The sequence below is a fragment of the Mercenaria mercenaria genome, chromosome 2 (genome assembly GCF_021730395.1).
Source record: "Mercenaria mercenaria strain notata chromosome 2, MADL_Memer_1, whole genome shotgun sequence".
NCBI classification, from domain to species: domain Eukaryota; kingdom Metazoa; phylum Mollusca; class Bivalvia; order Venerida; family Veneridae; genus Mercenaria; species Mercenaria mercenaria.
Genome location: NC_069362.1, coordinates 19,473,386 through 19,493,826, shown reverse-complemented (window position 1 = coordinate 19,493,826; position 20,441 = coordinate 19,473,386). Strand labels below are relative to the sequence as shown.

At 34.2% G+C, this 20,441-nt stretch overlaps 1 protein-coding gene across 4 annotated transcripts in view; it reads left to right on the top strand.

The window, feature by feature from the left end:
- The window catches only part of LOC128551186 (uncharacterized), a 69,746-nt gene that overhangs the window by 29,899 nt on the left and 19,406 nt on the right, over window positions 1-20,441 (top strand). For all 4 annotated transcript variants that reach the window (XM_053531762.1, XM_053531765.1, XM_053531768.1 and 1 more), the window contains 3 exons: window positions 4,341-4,406; window positions 5,157-5,222; window positions 6,635-6,700. In XM_053531762.1, coding sequence (XP_053387737.1) covers window positions 4,341-4,406; window positions 5,157-5,222; window positions 6,635-6,700 — 198 coding nt within the window. The remainder of the gene's footprint in view (window positions 1-4,340; window positions 4,407-5,156; window positions 5,223-6,634; window positions 6,701-20,441) is intronic.

Here is a 20,441-nt window from a genome sequence, read left to right as displayed (position 1 = left end):
TAGCCCTAGCCGGATATGGCATCTACGTTTGGCGACAGGTGGCTAATTAGTATTTCTTCGTCTCTAATATGGCTCGTTTAATATCTAAAGGCATTATAAGTTCAGAAATATGTTCAGGAGGGATTGATCTCTTGATCCACATCGGGTATCGGTATGAGGACGGTCTCATAACATAATCGAGGTACGAATATTATAGTGTACTAATTTCGGATAAACTGTATCCGGACGTAAAATGATGATGGCATAGTCGTTACAATATATTTGAATATGCAGAAATGTTTGTTACTTGAACAGAAGTAACAACGTCTTACAAGTAAACATAAAATGACTGATACAATATCGCCTATGTGTGTTCTTGACATGCATTTTGTACAAATCCTCCATCAAAAGATTTTTAGCATCGCCCCATTTATATGTTTTCAGACAGTGCCTAATGAAATTGTCACATATTTTATCAAATTCATTTTTCAATCATAGGAAATAAGGACTGGTGTAGCATTTGCGCTGGGAGTGCAGAAGATAAAGACAAAGAAATGACATTGTGTAAAAATATGCTTAAATTTTTAGCCTGCATCGTGTGTGGCAGTAATACAGATGTTCTCATTTTACTAATTTATTTTTTCAATCGTGAATGTAAAACATACAGATAAAACAAGACAAACATACTTACATATTTAAAAGTATTTAAATTACCTAAAGACAAAATACTGTTCTACGTTGTTTGGTGAAAAGAAATATAACGTATCGGTCAGTTAACGGCATGTTGTACAAAGAGATAGGTGTTTAGCAAGCTTTTGAAAGCAGCTAGCGTGTGAGCTTCCCCGATCTTGACTGGATTAGAGTTCCAAAGCTTTGGAACAGCGAATGAAAAGGTGTTTTTGCCATACATCATGGTTTTAGCTTTTGGCATAACCAGTGACAGCGTGTCTTGTGATCTTAGGTTTCTGACTGGTTTATACTCTTCTATCATATCAGGGAACTGATTTTGTAAAGCCTTAAAAGTGTGGGTCAGAACCTTGTACTTCACCCTTTATTTCACTGGCAACGAATGGAACTCCTTCGGAATCGGTGTTATATGATTGTGACGGGGCGACTTAGTGATGACGCGAGCTGCCGTGTTCTGAACATGCTGCAACTTGTTAATATAGATATAAGTTACTGCAGAGTAGTACATGTATTTTATTTCTACAGAAACAACTTATGTTTTACAAATACAGGGCGTCAAGTTACCTATATTTACCTATATTTTCCTATATTTTAGCCCTCTACCTATAATAACCTATAAAATCCTATATTTTGCCAAAATACCTATAAATGCCTATAATCTGGAAATTTTGTGGTAAGCAATGAATACAAAGGTCATTCAAACCATTAAAAAAGAAGTAATTCTATTATAATTGAGTTTATAAATATGCTGTTACCTTTTAGGCATTGAAATTTGTATTCCTTTCAGGTGTAGCGACCCTGCCCAGCCCAGCTTTAGGAAAGCTTTAATTAATGGAAGTTCTTTTTTCAATTGGAATATTTTCCATTTCTTAAAGCATTCATGTATAAAAATGTTAATAGGAAATGCACATGTTTTTATTTTGTTTTCAGAATAAACAAGCCTTAATGTTCATAATTAAGCCTCATAATGCCTGCTAATAAGAGTCAGTTTCGAGATAGGTGGCTATCAGAAGTAGATGGCAATGGACATGAACTGAAATTATGGTGTGTCAAGGGGAAGAGTGACTCTTATTGTCACTGTACATTTTGCAAAACTGACATAAAGTGTGATAATGCTGGACTGAGACAAATTCTTCAACATGCAAAAGGCACTCAACACAAGAAATTAAGTAAAGTTGCTTTCTCATCAACACAAGCTAAACTGAAATTTAAACCTCCAACAGCTGATGAAAACCCATGTTCAACTTCAGAAGGAACAGTCCATGGTAGCATTAGTGAATCACCAGCTTCCACCTCAAAGCAAAAGCAAATTTTAAGCTATTCATATGCTAAAGATGATGTTATTTCTGCTGAAGTATTGGGGCAGCAAAATGTGCCTATTCTAATATAAGCTTTAGAGCCAATGATGGAATTAGAGAAACATTCAAAGCTATGTTTCATTGTCAAATAGCAGATGGATTTAGTATGAGTCGAACAAAATTGTCATACCTCTTGTCTGATGGGTTAGGACCTTCCTTCACCAAACTGTTGCTGTATGATGTGAGACAGTCAAGTAACTATTTTTCTCTTCAATATGATGAAACTACTCAGGCTCAAGTGAAGAAGCAATTGGACCTTTTAATAAGGTATTGGTCTCCATCGTATGATGAAGTCTGGTGTAGGTATTACAAATCCTTGTTCTTTGCTCATGCAGATGGAAAGACTGTTGCATCAGCAATGGTAGAGACTCTTCTTGGGGACACTGTACCAATTAAATATTTAATTGCACTTGGCAGTGATGGACCAAATGTCAACAAAACAATTTTTAGGGAAGTGTCTAAACAAATTAAAGAAACTTCACCTCAGTGGGAAGGACTATTGAATGTTGATACATGTAATCTTCATACCATGCATAATGCATTTAGCAAGGGCATTGAAGAGTATGGTCAAGAAGCAGAAGACCTTGCAATAGCCTTATTTGGTTTGTACAAATGCAGGCCCAACACAATATTTATACTTGTATTAACAATGTACTGATATATGTTGTTAGCAATATGGCTTGGTTTGCCTAATTCCCTGTTAAACTGATTTGAGTACCAGTATTGGTAAAGTTTTGTCTGTTGGTGAATTAATAGTTTATTATGAAAGTAAGATATATGTTAAAATGTTATTTGTTTAAAATCATAAAAGTAGCCACTTTTTCTGTTCCTTTGTATTTTATGTTTAATAAAAGAGAGTGCTGGTAGGTGGTGGAGGAGGATAAAACACTTGTCTGACTTGTTTTCTTCATTATAAGCAACCTATATAATCCTATATTTCTGGCCCCCAAATACCTATCTTTCAGGATCCTACCTATATTTTTGACTCCCAAAAGCACTTGACGCCCTGCAAATATACTTTAAATTGCAAATACATATTATGCATGATTGTGTGTGTTTGACGTATACAAAGATACCCCATGAAAAAGTTCCCCGATAGCTTTCTACATATGTTCTCAATGGCCTTTTTCAACCTAAGAATTTTCTACATTTTGTACTGGTATAATTACCATATACTTTTGTAGTATGAGGTAATTATAGCAGTATAATATGTAGAAACATGTTTCCTAAAATAACAAATAAATAAAATTAAAATTTTGGGTTTTCCGATGTACAGGAGATAAGACATTGAAATGTGTAAAAATGTAAACTAAACACACATTGTGTATGCTAGCGACTTAGGTTACTTAAATCATATTATGCCAGTTTGTATCAATCAACATTTGTTCAATGGATGTTGTTTTGTAATTTGAAATTCACATTATAAAGGTTCATGTTTTATTTATATTATTAAAAGATGTATCTTTCACTGATGTTATAATATCTCACAAGTTTACAAGTAATCTTAAAATGTCGAAGACATTGTTACGTATGTTGCATTTGAATCATGTTTACATTCGCGTTTTACAAAAAATAATGAACTGAGTTTTTAAATCAGCATCTTATGTGATTGCTACAAAATTTTCTATAAAATGTGATTTTAATTTTCGAATTAACATTTCAGTCTGTCTTAATTACTTTATAGAAGGAGTTAAGAAACATATGTTTTCTTAAACATCGAACCATGTCATAATGTGAAAATAATATATTTTCATCATTTGCAGATTAACCACTCCCATTATTTAACTTAGTTTTACTAATGTCGGTATATACCAAATTTTAATCATGTTATAATTCTTTTTCTCGTGTTTGTTCTGTCTAATAGAAATAGTTTGAACATTAAAAAAACTACACCTTTACTTAACATGAATTTTAAAGTATTACACTATAATCTTACGTAAGTGTACATAGATTTTCCCCACCCACTTAGCTGTTTACTTAGCCTTTGATTGTTGGAATAATAGATAATAAATTAATTAAAAGCTGTCATGTAAAATGCCGATGATATAGTTTATGAAATTACTGGACATAGTAAAGCACAAAAATTGTAAAATATAATCAAGCAATTAAAAGTGATAGAATTATTAAAGGAATGTATCTACAACAGTATTTTTTTCTTATCATTTTGCATGCAATATCCTCCATATTTTGTAAGGATATATTTCAATTTACTTGAAGATAAAGTATACTGGTTTACGACAGTAAATATATAAATGTTGTTAAACATAAAATCAAGACATTCAATGTAACTTAATTTATTACCTATTAAATTTGCAGGAGCTTTTGGGCAACACGCAAATGAGCAAGGCGGTGGAAATAACCCTGATATTGGTTCTGCTAGAAGTAAGTATTTTTGTATATATCTTATATTTTAAATTCGTTTCATATTAATTTCATACACATACATAGCAATCGCAATGTTCTTAGAGTGATTGATGACAGTTCGTGTATTTGATATTGCTAGTCTGTTTCCTATGTTTCTAATACTTTCTCCACCCCCCCCCCCCCCCCCCCCCCCCCCCCCTACACTCTCTCTCTCTCTCTCTCTGTGCTTACAAACTGTGGAAAAAAAACACATATACGAATGGTGTTTGAAAACATTTTTAAATGACACATTTTCTCCGAGATATTATTTAAAGTTTAAATTTTATGTTTTTGTCTACTTAACTTCAAAAACGTTCCTCTTTAACCAGAACGCATCGTTTCATTCTTTAATCAAATTAATTAAAAGTTGATAATTGAGTTGAGAACGCCTCGTTTCATTCTTTTAATCTAATTTTTGAAACAATTTCCATACTCTTTGGGTTCATTCACAAATAAATGATAAACTGCAGACCCCTAGACACATCTGGACCTATATTACCTCCCAGATAGGTGGTTTTATTTTTCAATTTCAGAAAGAGGAAAAGGTCGCACGCGGCCTGATCTGGGCTGAAGGGAGGGTGCGACAATACATTGGCCTTTTCTGAGAATATAGCATTTTCATAATTTAAAGGTATAGGCATACTCATTTACTTTAGAATATATAGGTGCTGTTAAACATAAAATCAAGACATTCAATGTAACTTAATTTATTACCTACTGAATTTGCAGGACCTTTTAGGCAACAGGAAAATGAGGAAGGCGGTGGAAATCACCCGGAACCTGGTGTTGCCAGAAGCAAGTATTTTTGTATATATCTTATATTTTAAATTCTTTTCACATATCAATTTTATACACATACATAGCAATCACAATGTTCTTACAGTGATTGATGACAGCTCGTGCATTTGATATTGTTAGTTTGTTTTAAATGTTTCTAATACTTTCTCTCTCTTACCCCTCCCCCCCCACCCCCGTCTCTTTCTCTGTCTCTGTCTCTCTCTCTCTCTCTCTCTTTCTGTTTACAAACTGCGGAAAAAACACATATACGAATGGTGTTTGAAAACATTTTTAAATGACACATTTTCTCCGAGATATTATTTAAAGTCTTTGTTTTTTATGTTTTTGTCTACTTACCTTCAAAAACGTTCCTGTTTAACCAGAACGCATCGTATCATTCTTTAATCAAATTAATTAAAAGTTGATAATTGAGTTGAGAACGCCTCGTTTCATTCTTTTAATCTAATTTTTGAAACAATTTCCATACTCTTTGAGTACATCCACAAATAACTCATGAACTGCAGACACCAAGACATATCTGGACCTATATTACCTCGCAGATAGGTGTTTTGTTTTTGTTTTTTTTCAATTGAATGGGTCCGTGCAAAAAGGTACCTATCTCCATTTTTGGTAAAAATTGAGTTAGGGCATTTGTTGCATAAAAAAGAACATTCCGCATCTGATTAGCTCCCCCACCAGCGTATTCTTCTGCTTAAAACTGAAATAAATGCTATTTCATGTATGCAACATTGGGTATAACTCCACAACGAGTAAATATCAGAGAGTACAGGGCTTTGATGACTGTTTCCGATAATAAAAAGATCACAAGCCTAATGTAAACAGACTATATCAGTAGTTTCAAAAGTCATCAGGTATGTGAAATTAATATATTTCATTGATAAATTTAGGCAAAAATGATTTGCAAATCATTGTTTAAATGCAACAATGGTCATAACTCCACGGACTTGGAACCTTTGTTGCATAACTGTTTTGAGTTAGATCCCTTGTTGCATAAACATAAACGACAAAAACAAGATTTTTTATTATAAAATTGATATAAATAGTGCAATATACACGAAACTTTGTAATATGACTGTTTAAAGAGTATACAATCTATAGCTGCAATAATTTTGGGAAATATCACATTTCATCGAAATTTTTCAACAATGCGTTTTCCCTACATTTTTGCGAAATGGAGATAGGTACCTTTTTGTAAGGACACCTTCAATTTTGGAAAGAGGAAAATGTCGCACGCGGCCTGGTCTGGGCTGTAGGGAGGGTGCGACAATACATTGGCCTTTTCAGAGAATATGGCATTTTGATAATTGAAAGGTATACGCATACTCATTTACTTTAGAATATATAAATGCTGTTAAACATAAAATCAAGACATTCAATGTAACTTAATTTATTACCTATTAACTTTGCAGGAACTTTTAGGCAACAGGCAAATGAGCAAGGCGGTGGAAATAACCCGAAAAATGGTGCTGCTAGAAGTAAGTATTTTTGTATATATCTTATATTTTAAATTATTTTTATATATCAATTGTATACACATACATAGCAATCACAATGTTCTAACAGTGATTGATGACAGTTCGTGTATTGATATTGCTAGTTTGCTACCAATGTTTCTAATACTCTCTCTGTCTCTCTCTCTCTCTCCCGCTCTCTCTCTCTCTCTCTCTCTCTCTCTCTGTTTACAAACTGCGAAAAAGACACATATACGAGGGGTGTTTTGAAAACTTTTGCAAATGACACGTTTTCTCCGAGATATTATCTAAAGCTTTTATTTGTTATGCTTTGTCCCTTAAGCAGAACACATCATTTCATTCTTTTAATCAAATTTTTGAAACCATTTTCATACTTATTTTTGGGTTCACCCATAAGAAGCTGATGAACTGCAGACCCCAATGCACTTGTACACCTATATCTCCTACCAGATAGTTTTTTTTTTCAATTTTGGAAAGAAGGAAAAATCACACACGGCCTGGTGTGGGCTTTAGAGAGAGTGCATTAATACACTGACATTTTAAGACTTCAAAAACTGTACTAAAGTTGAGGCTTTGTGGGCTGAAGCATTGTCATGTAACAAATAGACATACTGGAGACCAGATTTTGGACGTACTTTTCTCATTTTTGTTCGCAATGTTTTCGGAACCACATTCTTATAGAAGCTGCCAGACAACACCCCTACCTTTTGGAACAACAATTTGCATGGTTGGCCCACAATTTATGAAGAAATTTGCGAATAACACTTTTTTTGCTGTCAGTATTCGTTTAGCAATACTTGGCCTTTTGGTATGGTTCAGAGACCATATCCTGGTATCAACTTTCCGCTTGGGCTCATAAAAATAGACAAATGTCTCATTACCAGTTATGAGACTATCAAACACCTTTTTCTGATATTTTGGATACTTGCTGCCATTTGCACCCTCGTACGTTTCTGCTCATCGATGAGCAAATGGAGGATCAAGCGAACACTTATCTTCTTACCTTAAGAATTTTCTTCAGAATGAAGTGGACAGATGCTAAACTAGCCTGGCTCCCTGGCTGCATGGTCATTTTTATATAAATACATGAAATGTTTTATTAGAAAATTTTAAGCCTCTAAAATAGCAGAATTTTATCTGATGGCTGAACCATACAGCCTGGTGAAAGTTGGTCAATGTAACCCTAGATTACCCCTGTAAACTGGTAACTACTGAGAACCCTATCAATTGTTAAATAATTACCTATCCAATGTAATGACAAGTTCTCCTTATCAATTTGATAAGGGTCATTTTAGAAAACATCAGATGTTGTTATTTTCTAGAAATGTATGATACTGAGCCCATTCATGATTCAACAGTTTGCTAGTAAATGTAAGTGTGAAATATTGTATGTGGATAATTACACGGAGGTGACATATATTCAGGATCTTTTTTATGATTTTTAAAAGTTTTATTAAATGTTAAATATGGAAACTACCGAAAGTATCTACTGTTATGATAAAATAAACCCGTACATAAAAAGTTCAAATGTATTTTATATGGAGAAATGAAAGAAAACAGAAAAGAAAGCGCTTGTATCATGGTCAAGAAAAAAATCAGATTTGTAAAGGTACATAACTTGCATGCAAAATTTGCTTTAACCAGGATTTTCTAAGTCTAAAAGGGGGTCGTAATTCAGCCAAAATGCATATCAGAGTTATGAAACTTGATGATATCGCCTATTTTTTATAAACAGGAAGACACATGTGAAGTTCCAATTCAGTACATACAATCATTAGTTTTGGGGATGGGAACTTGCACGCAACACATTAACCTGGATTTTCTAAGTCCAAAAAGGGGGTCATAATTTGGCCAATGCAAGTCAGAGCTATGGGATGTCACTTCAGGTACAAGAGGTGACTTAACAATAATGGTACATTGTGTGCTGTTATAATGGAAAAAGAACAAATGCAAATAGGGCAATTTCAAAAGTAAAGCTTTTAATTGCCACTGCCACTTGGTCAACAGAATAAAACATAATTTCCTTTTAAATATTTTTTTTACAACATGCTCTTGTCTTATTTGTTCATATTTTATAACTTTTAAGTATAGCTTCATCCATTTCATGATCACAAATCCTCTAATAAATATGTAAAAGCGCATGACTCCCTTAGGTAACACGTCACAGTGATAGCAGCTGATTGTCACGAAAAGAAATTAATGGGAATTTATCTCACAAATTTGTGAGACACTGATAGCCAACTTTCATCAGTTCCTATGTTTGGAGTGGAGCCAGTGGCAATAAAAACTGTCAGTGTAGAATAACTTTCTGGAGTCACTTCCCTTTTAATGGAGAAAACTGATTTATGTGAATAAGAACAAACAAAGGGACAAGAGCCAGTCTAATGCTAAACCAAAGTTTGTCATTTGTTCCAGCTGTCTGACAGTGAAACGCGCATCTTTCTCAATGATGGATTTGATCTTATTAATATTAGATTTGGTTACTGCAGACCTCGGCCTTCCTGAATAAGAGACATCTTTGACTGATTGCTGAACGAAACTGAATTTTGTAAAGCAACTATAGACTATGGAAAATGGCATTTGTTTATCACAATAAATAACACATACCTCATCATGTATGTTTTTGACACTCAGTCCCAATTTAAAGCGGGCCATTTTATAACCCCTGATTTCAGCAACATTTTCTATTTTTCTATTTGTTTTCTAACCATTTTAACAGAGTGTCTATGAATACACCTGAAAGCAATCGGAATTGAATATGGAGCGGTCTGTGGATTTCAATTATATTTAAACACAATGTACATTTATTAGCAGTCATCCGTTTTGTATTGGTTTTGCACAATTGCGGATAAATCTGGTGATGTTCAAGTAAACAGTGCGTTTGCAAAAGTTTTCGAACACTCCTAGTAAATGTTCTGAGCTATTTACATATTATTTTAATTTTGTATGAAAAGTGAGCCATTTTACGATGAATCGGCATAAAAAGCTCGAATTTTACCGAGAAGACCTAAATTGAAAACCATCTCTAAAACATTTATGTTAAAGACACTGATTCTGGTATGCGAGGTATGTGGCCTATCGGGATGATACAATCTGCATATTGACGGTAAGGGCCAATACATGACTGGACTATTGATAAACTAGCTTCAGTTTAATATAATAAGCTACTGTATCGCTACTGTGCAGTACATAGGTTGCATGTGATATTTCTAACCTTTATAGCAAACCAGTTCTCACCTTTATAACGAGTTTGAAAACCTGATTAAGGGGGAATAGCACTTTGTTATCTTTTTACAACCCGCTTATCATTTTGATATCAAATATAAGTAGAAGTCACCCCCGGCATGAATGTGTAACTTTTGTCTTGGATATAAGTGAATCATTTTAGCTGCTGTGACGTCGCAAACATTGCCATGCACGTCTGTTTTGGCGCTACTTTAAAAGCGATAAAAAATCGTTAAATTTTCTCTCATTTGTTTTTTTTTCAATTTACAGCAATGAAACTTACATCTTTTTGTAAGTCATGTAAAGGTCTACGGTGCTAGACAGTATTTATCACTTTTACTTTCAAAAAGATGGAAAAATGAAGAAAAACGACATTTTCAAATTTTCATTTTTTTTTCTTAAAAAATTACTCATTCGTCTTAATAACGGAAAAAACGGCTCGAAATTTTTTTGCCAAAATTTTATAATTTGACGATAAATTTATATTTGACAGAATATTAAAAAATCAAATACTTTTGCCAACCAGTAATTTTTATAATAAATGATTTGTTAACATACCCGTCAGTAAAAAGTGACGTTAAATTACAACGCATAAAAATCTGTTCAATTATCGTTGCGTCAATTGAATGATATGGATGAAAATGTTCAATGCGTATTCGCTGTTGGTTTTTGGTTTTTTATTTGCATATGGCAGAAATACCAAAGTATCCATCTTTCAATAATTCTCTTTAAAAGCATTTAGAACGGTTTTTTACTGAAATAATTGTTATATAAGCGGAAAACACTTGCTTACATTTTACAAATAAATTACATCTTTTTCCTCACGCTACTCATAGGTAAAAGTATAACTTATAAAATTTATGTTTAACGAGTCTATTTTAGCGTGTGTAATAGAATTTTACAAGCTATTATATTCTGCATTTCGACAACTCGGACGTTTAAATGAATACTAAGAATTGAAATGCTACTTGTATGTGTGCATTTACTGCAATGCTGAAACGTGTGCAAAATTGCACTTGCTAAAGTACATTTTAATTTCATAACTGGTCAAAATGCGATGACATTGAGTTTATTATTTTCTACCTGTTAGTTACAGTTGTACTTTTTCCGACCTTCTCAGTTAATATTGCACGTATGCCCTGTTCACGGTCACGACAATGTGCCAATTTAAGCATTTCGTATGTCAATCCACTTTTGCATATTTTCCTTGCCATACCATGTCACACAATTTTGTTGTTTTTGTTGTTAATCGAACTTTCGAAATTGTCAATCGCTTGTTTTATGTTTTTGTTATGTCGTGTGTTATTGAATGTACTTGATGTATCTACACTCAATGCATAAATCTATGCATTCGAAACTTGAACATTTTCAAATATTTTTGCAATAGCTTTTGCGTCATTGAGTGCATCATGTCTGTCAAATGTTTCGCCGAACGTTTCCTCATACATAACCCGAAGACTGTACTTTTTTTATACTCCCTGTTTCTAAGAGCTGTTTTTAAAACATGAATACCGTCGCAAACTCCCGTTATTGCAGTCTCTGCATTGTTTACAAGCTCTGCTGACTCTCACTGTTTAAATAATATCGGGAAATCGAATCTACTACCGTTGTGAGCGATCAATATCTTTTTCTTGTCGGAAATAACGTTAAGCCATTCAATAAAAGAAGCGGGTCCCGTCTGTTTATCCACTTATCAACTGGTAAACCGTGTTGATACATTTTCTTTATCCCGAAACCAGTTATTGCTGTAGCACTTTATCTTATACTTCATAATGTACGAGTTGTAGACGGTAGAACTGTCAACAAAGGCAGCCAACTGTATAATTTCAGCATTATGTCCCAACCTGGTGGTTTCTAAGTCCACATAAACCGGAAGAATGTCTTCTGCATCAACTATGGTGTTTACTCTATCGTCCGGAATACACATGGTATTAGTTGTATCAGGGTTTTGCAAAGAAAAATCCGTCATGTAGGTAACTGCTTCTTTCACACCATAAACGATTTCCTTTTTTGATTTCTCCATTTTCAAACTTTTTCTTGCCTTTTTAAATTCTCTTACTTTTATAATCTTTTTGGTACTTTTGTTTCCGGTTTTGTCGTTCATTAAATAACTGTCTTTTTCTGCGGGGTGAATTTTGCGGTTTCGCAAACGCTATCGGCATATGTCCTACCCTCGTTGAATTGACATACTGCTCCTGCACAACGGAAGTCGAAGCTTTCACTCAGGGTGTATGTTCTGAACTTGGAAGCTTTACTCCAAGCAATACTTTTCAATGACTCATTAGCCTGAGAATGTCCAGTTGTCAAACGTTTCTGGCTGTTTGTTATAAATGGTTTCAGCGATGTTTCAAGGTCCGACCTTAGTTCCTCGTCTGATAAATCCTTTCCGTACGGCAATTTGTAGTGACGGTATGGGCCATTTATGGAATCCGCGTTTTCCATGTTCACCGGACATATTTGGCTGTTTTCATTTCGTCTGCAGTTTTACTGTTATTTTGATAAAACGCAGATGTAAAATTTATAAGAACGGCTGTTCTGACGGTTTTGTGAGTGATTTATGTTTCTTGCTAATTTCTTCAAATTTGTTTGATATTGGTTGCCTAATATGCCTAATGTCTGAATACTTCTCACGCCAGAATTCACTTTTTTCTTTTATGTGTTTGATGGCAGACGAATCTTCATCTCCTATAACGGCTTTGTATCTTAGACCAGCTTCTTTTGCTTCTGATTGTAGTTGTACCTCTACGTCAGCCTCCATTTATTTGGCAGATTTATCCCAATTCACTCTACAGTCATGCTTTGGCACGTTCCTGTTTCGTCTTTTGTAGTAAGAGCAAGTCTTGCATTGTTTAACTCTTGTTGCAAAATTGAGACAGCGTTTCGTTCTTTTGCCGATCACGTGACCCCATCCTGAAACAGGGATAAGTAAAATATACAAGTATAAGTATATATTCAAATATCGTTTTACCCGAAATATAGAAAAAAATTGTCTACTTGACGCTGTAACCTAAAATCTAAATAAACGGACAGACAAGATATTTTCAGAGAGTGATTTTTTCAGAACAGATTATTTTTCTTCCATGTAACATAACATGTCAATATTTTTCTAGTATGTCATAGGTCTACTTAATGACCATATATGGTTTTCATATCACTGACATGCCATGTCTAGAGTACTGAAAATGAGGTCTCAAGATTTCATTGTTTATATGAAACGAAGAAGGAACTGAATTATGCTGCGCGCGCCGGTGTCCGTGGTTTAACCGAATGCTGCTGCTTAGCTCGCAGTTTGAAGAAAATACTCCTCTGACTCTCGTCTAACGTTATTTGAAGTTAGTCGTGCTAGAATCGAAATAATAGGTATCTATTCCGCCTTCGTGATATATTCATACGCATAAGAACTCCAAACTCGGGTTATTCTATGATAAACCTAATTTTGATACTTATTATTTCTTAAATATATAATCATATAATACTAAATTTATGTATTATCATTTCCATGATAAACACGTTCAATGATGCTTTACAGACAGACAGGCAGACAGACATCAACAGTTACTTACGGGCGCCAAAATCACCTACACCTTGTTTAAGAAATAATTTATAGCAAAAGATTGTTTAAAGATTATTTATGCACGATGGGCGGTTATACTCGGGCGTTATTATTTCTTGTACGACGTATTACCGCCCGAGTATATAAATAGTGTTAAAACACGGTTTTGCTATAAATTATTTCGATTCTTATATGCCCTTAATCTAAAACAGTAGATAAAATATAGTAACGCTCTTTCTTGGTCCCGACATAAACATTGACGTCACCGCACGTTAACGTGACGTCATTCTAGTGTAAGCGTGTTTTAACGGAGACAAGCATATTAGAATTCTATATATGTACAAGTATACGAGATATCAAGTAGATCAACGTGCCACAAAAAATAATTGAAATATCATATGAAAATCTTTTTTCTAACAAAACTAGGTCCAAAATGTGATGCGAAATAGTTTGGGAACCCGTCTAAGGCTGCTACTTTGATATTGGCCAGTTTTTAAAAAGTCATTAGAAAGCAGCCAAACAGATGCTGGCGTTTTGAGACTGGTGTTCAAACTCAGATTTATTAAAATTAACTAAATTATAGCATAGTTACCAGACAAACTGTTCATTTCCCTACTAGTTTTAGGCCATGCTGCGTCTTGACTTACTGTTGCGTCTGCAATATTCATGTCTTAAAAATGTGACTGATTTTGAAAATAAGACTGGAATGGAGTTGCCTCTGGTATATCTGAATTTATTAAATCCGTTGTCTGCAAATTCATAAAACGATTTATCAGTTTGATGTGACACTTCAATAATCTACACAGGTCGCTCAACACGACAAAAATGAAAATGTTGCAGAAGTATTGAACAGAACAGTGCAGTGCAGTGCAGTACAGTACAGTACAGAACATTTTTTACTGTCGGTATTGCATAATAAATTAACATTTAATTTAGCTATGAATAGCTATTTACCGACTCCAGCCGAAATGTTACCAGTTACACAAAAGATTGAAATAAACAACTCTGATTAAGACATACAATATAAGTATTTACTCTATTTACCTTTTGTACCAAGTGAGAAAGGTGAGTCAACTTCATCGCATTTGATACAAGAGTTTATTGTACAAATTTAAGCTTCTTTCTGGCAAGTAACTTTATCCGGATCGTTTTGTCCTGTCGACAAAAAAGTCGTAAATAATAATTTGAACTAGAATGTTGACATATTTTTAAATTCATTATTCTTTTATATAAACATCCTTGTGTAGAAACAAGATCGAACTTTACAGGAGCATGATAGTGTGACAATAACTTTAAAATGCGCTTGAAAAAGTTTGTTGTTCATAAATTTACGCTGACGCCTGACATTTATTGATCAATGTTATAGTAAGCGTGAACTGAAACTGGAAGGATCAAAATTGCTACATCTCGCTATTGGTAACGACATCGGAAACCTCTTTTATTGCCGCGGTGGTCCTGGTTCGATTCCCGACGCGATCATCTGTTTTCCTCCATTTTGCATTTTTGAAATAGCTCAGAAACAAAAACTCACATTGTAATGTTCATAATATGACCAAGTGAGTGAGTGAGTTGGGTTTTACGGCAAATCGACACAAAATGGTCGTATATTGCTGAGAAGAAGCCATATTGCGAACGCCAGCTGTAAAGCATAAACATTTATGTAAAGATGTAAAGCGTACCTAAAAACATCCATATAAAAATGTAAAGCACACTGCACAATGCAAAGCATATCTAAATTATCCACGTAAAAATGTAAAGCATATCTAAAAGCAGTTATGTAAAATGTAAATACGTATGTGATAAAATATCAGCTGCAAACATAATAATATTGCAAAATATATGTAAATAAAAATATGAAATGTTAGATTTTTTTGATAAATTCCTATCTGCTTTAAAAAAGATAAAATATTTCCGACTGAAACGTTTTCAAATAACTCATGGTCATAATATGTACTGCGTTGTGTAGCAAAGTCCACACAGTCGATTAAAATATGTTTAATAGTAAGCGGTGTTTGACATGGTACACATTCGGGTTGATCTTCTTTATTCAAAAGATAAGAATGAATCAAACGGGTATGACCTATTCGGCAGCAAGAAAGAACAACTTCCTCCCTACGAACAGATTTGTTCCCTTCGTGCCATTCCCCTAAAGTAGGTTTGATATCATGCAGTTTATTGAATGGCCAAACTTCAGCTTTAAAGAAAGATATGATATTTACCGCCTATGGAAAAGTCTTCCTGTAAGACATTCTCTTTACTGTTACACTTGCATGAATCCGTTGTACTGTAACCCCGTGTGACTTCACTGCAGTCGTGAAACTCTCCTTTACAGTCACGTGATTCTCCGTGATTCAAATCTCGCGCATCTTCACGAACACCACCATGCTCGTCTGCTTCTTCCTCCGCTTCTTCTCAATAGTTTTGAAATAACAATTATTGATATATACCAATTTAAATTTTGTTAAAAATTCATCCTGTATTTCACAAATAAATATAGACAGGTAGAAAAAATAATCCGTATCGTGTACCGTTTGTATTGTATGTTGCCGGACTATTTTCATTTGATATGCATGACTTTATACAGTTCGCATATAAAAGCTTTACTCAGGTCTATTTCAACACCGATTAACATTGAACATTACAGAACATTTCTTTCAATAACAAAACAACAAACAAAAAGGTAGAGGTATATAATAAAAGGTTCATTATAACTGTAGCTAGATCTTGGATTTTGTATTCGGCTCTCGTCGATTTTGTAAGGTCGGATCACACTCGGCACGCAATCCACTCGAGCCGAATACAGCATCCCAGATCGAGCTACTGTTATAATAACCCTATAATATTTTACGCGCATTGAACCATGAATTCGTAGCACCGCTGTTAGTACTCTTTTATTGCCGCGGTGGTCCTGGTTCGATTCCCGACGCGATCATCTTTATTTCTTGATTTGGCATTTTTGAAATAGTCTTGAAACAAAAACTCGTATTCTAATGTTCATAATATGACAAACTTCAGTTTCAAAGAAAGATATGGTATTTACCGCCTGTGGAAAAGTCTTCCTGCCAGACAAAAATGTCTTTACTACCACACTTGCATGAATCTTTGGTATTGTAACTTCGTGTGACTTCACTGCAGTCACGAGATTCTCCTTTACAGTCACGTGATTCTCTATGATTCAAATCTTCACGAACACAACCATGGTCATCTGTTTCTTTCTCCGCTTCTGCTCAATAGTTTTGAAATAACAATTATTGATATATACCAATGTAAATTTTGTTCGGCCTGTATTTCACAAGTAAATATAGACAGGTAGAAATAATCATTTTATTTTTTGTTGAATAAAGATGGGAGTTGTCTAAAAGGGTGAGAATTCCTTTGCTATAAGAGTAATAATTCAATTGGTCAGGACATAACTCAACATGCCTGAGCAATTACAAGCTAAAATAAGTTTGTGTGTATTCTGAAAAAAAGCTGCATTTTAATCAATAAAATGCAAAACACAGGAAATAACCAATTATCTGTACATATCAATACTGTTTATGATCCTCTGACGTGGACTACATGTCATATTTACAGAGGTTTTATGGACCCTCATCAGACTGGACCAGACAGGATCCTTTATATTGGGGATTAAGATGTCTGGCATTTAGGGGGGTCACTTATATAGGAGATTTTCTTTGCCTATTAAAACATATATACAGTGTTAAATATATCTGTTGAAAGCATAATAGTACCGCAGTAAATATGAATACAAATATTCATATTCAAATTTTATAATTGATGCCAATGATGTTGACAATGTCATCCAGAAGATTTAGCTTCATAGTATGCACTACGCTGTAGAGCGAAGTCCATACACTAAGAAAATATATGTTGATCTTCTGCCTTCAAGAAATAACATTTAGTCAAAGATATTTGACAGCGAGAAAAAATAATCTCCTCTCTGCAAACAGATATGTTTGCTTGGTATTATTCACTTAAAGTATGTTTTTATCATGAAGTTTACTAAACGTAGAATTGTTCAATGGCGATGGCTATTTACATAAATTGTATGGGTATATTGTAATTTCAAATTAGAGATTGGTAATGAAAGAGATTTCTTTGCTGTAGTATTACCATTCTTATTTCCATTAATTCAAACATGACACTGAATCCAACAAAGTATGCCTTTTTTAGAGGTATCGCATGGACTATGAAAAAATATTTTGAATGAAAGGATTTTCCATTTCTGGTTCTGAATCGACTGGAAAACAGAAAAATGGTTGATAACTACATTTTAGATACGTGCGACAAAAACGTTTAAGCCCTTTTCATGCATATTTACTTAGTCAAGGGCCATAACTGCCTTGGCCGTATTTGGTGACTGTGGTTTGATGACGTCAGTATAAATAAATAATAAATTTTTCCAGTATTTTGATGTTTGTATGGGCTATTTCTCAGCAATTATCTGCAAGATTTCCACCAAACCTTGCGATTATTACCAGTACAAGCCTAGTACCATACACATGGAAGAAATTTGTCCGAGCTATTTCTCAGTCATTGCATGCCTGACTTTTCTCAAGCCTTGTTATGATTATCATCAGTACCAAGTGTAGTTGTGCGTGTGTCAAGCACGTTCCATTTGAATGCTTTATAACGAAGTTATGGCCCTTTGTTTCAGATATGAATAGAGTTACATTGGATAAAAAAAAACTTCAATAACTTTCTAACATATTTTATATGCTGTTAAGTATAACGAGTTGATAACCCTTTCATGGATTTCATGGTCCCTTGGCCATGACCTTGAGCAACTGACCTGCTTTTTTCTTCTTTAAAATATTACCTAAAATGTTGTACAGTTTTGAATACACATCTCAAAACTGACTTTCAGTTACCTTGATGTTGCCCTACTGATCTACTTACTTCTTTTTAAGGAGCAGCATGAAATTTGGAGATCTTATAGAGTTTTTCACAACATTTATTTCTGCATCATTGTATATATTATCCCTGTACAAAAAGCAAATGCATTGTATCATTTTTTCATCAACTCCGTCATGACAATAAGCTGCTGGCTGGGGGTTTTCATCACCATTAGAGATATGTCTTGCTGTAATTAAAATCTAAAATTGTTTTTCTTAAGCTGGTTTAATACTTCCAAAACGTTGAACATAACAATTTGATGAGTGTTTTGGACAGATTGTTACTAAAATATTGGCATCATCTTCTTTTGCAGAGGCAATGGTCTGATTTGATTTAACATCCCAAACTTTTTTCAATCGATGACCTAGACAATTACACTGGATTGTTTTTTACTTCACATCTGGTTATATTGTTTCAAATGGTAAACTGAAAACTAAAACAATAAAATAATGTTGCACTGACTCGGTAGGTGTGACCATTTTCACCTTTTCACCATCATTGTATAATCTGAACTTGGAGGAGGAGACAGCGATGTGTCTTCATCATCATCCGATTACATGTTAGAATCAAGAGAATATCGCTTATTAATTTGTATGAGATCATCTGACACTTTCGGTTTTCAAATCAATTATTTCTTTTGATTCGCCCCTAATAAAGTAGAATAAAACTTTACGTACTCTTTAACTTAATGGCGACGTACTTTGATACTTTAATACATTTTGTAATACTGGTGGCAGTGTTGGTTTAGCTGCTGAATTTTGAACATGTGGCTGCGACAGATGGCTGATTTTGATCAGGACAACGAGTGATCCCGCTTGAAGAATTCAGAGTAAGGTGTGCAATAGACTTACATGGACAGTTGAAGAATGATGCAATGCCTAGTAAATTGTTTGCATTTGATACCTTTTCAACTTCGATTAGTCGATCCTCGATACTTTATGTCTTCACAATTTTCTGTACCTATCTATACTTTCGAATTGTTTCCTAAATTACAAAATGAGAGATGCTTTTCAATGAAATGTCTCATTTGTGGACTGAATTAAAAGAAATCTAAGAAATGTGTTGTTGGACGCGAATGACCATCTGTACCGTCAGAGTCTGTTTTGGTATCCGGTCGTATATTTTTATTTGGGTTGTATATATTCAATGACTGAGCTTCGTCACTTGCAGTCCCCATCAAGAGCGGAGTTCAACAGGACGTAAACAGAACGGATATCTAGCATATACATGTTAGGACTTTTGTTGTGATATATAAGTATTTTACAGTCTTGTTTCATATAAAAAACTGCAAATAACGGTGAAGAAGAGGGTGCTATATTACACCATCCGATTTGAGCTAACCCCACCGTCTTCTAGATACATATTACATCAGCGATAAATAATTTCCTGTGAACGTAATGTAACGTTTGTTTAACGCAGTAATATATTTTATTTTGTAGTTTTGCCTAAAAACTACAAGTATATGTGCAATGCAGAATATAACAAGATATGGAAGCAATATAACATAATACAAACGAAAGATGTAAGCGTAAAATAAGATTCCCTAGGCCTAGGGCTTGGCATGACTAGCAAACTGATTGTATTGGGCAAATACGGCAGAAAAAAACGTCCATTGATTAAGAAGCCAAAATTGTATATTGGGAATTTCAAACGAAAAGGGGATATACACATGAAAATAAACTTCCTCTGTTTGTTTTTGTGCATGTTTGGTGATTTACCCTCTACATTTAGTCGCTACACTTTCCTATTTGATGGTGCAATGACTATTAAAGTGTAAAACTTCGTGATGCTTTTCTCCTAAATCCTACAAATACGGAGGGGGGGGGGGGGGAATTTGTAGTGCAATTTGCTTAGTCGTGCCCTTAAAAGTAAGGCTCTTGGTGCTATGACTTTAAACAAGTTGTTGAGTACATTGGTGTATACCTTAGAGTGGTCTTAATTATAAATTTTACTTTATATGATCTGGAACTTTGTCACTATATTAAAGCTTTTCTCGACAGAGAGTTAATTTATTTACACTGTCTTGTCTGGCTAGTTGAAAATGGGATATGCGAGGTTGGCATGCCC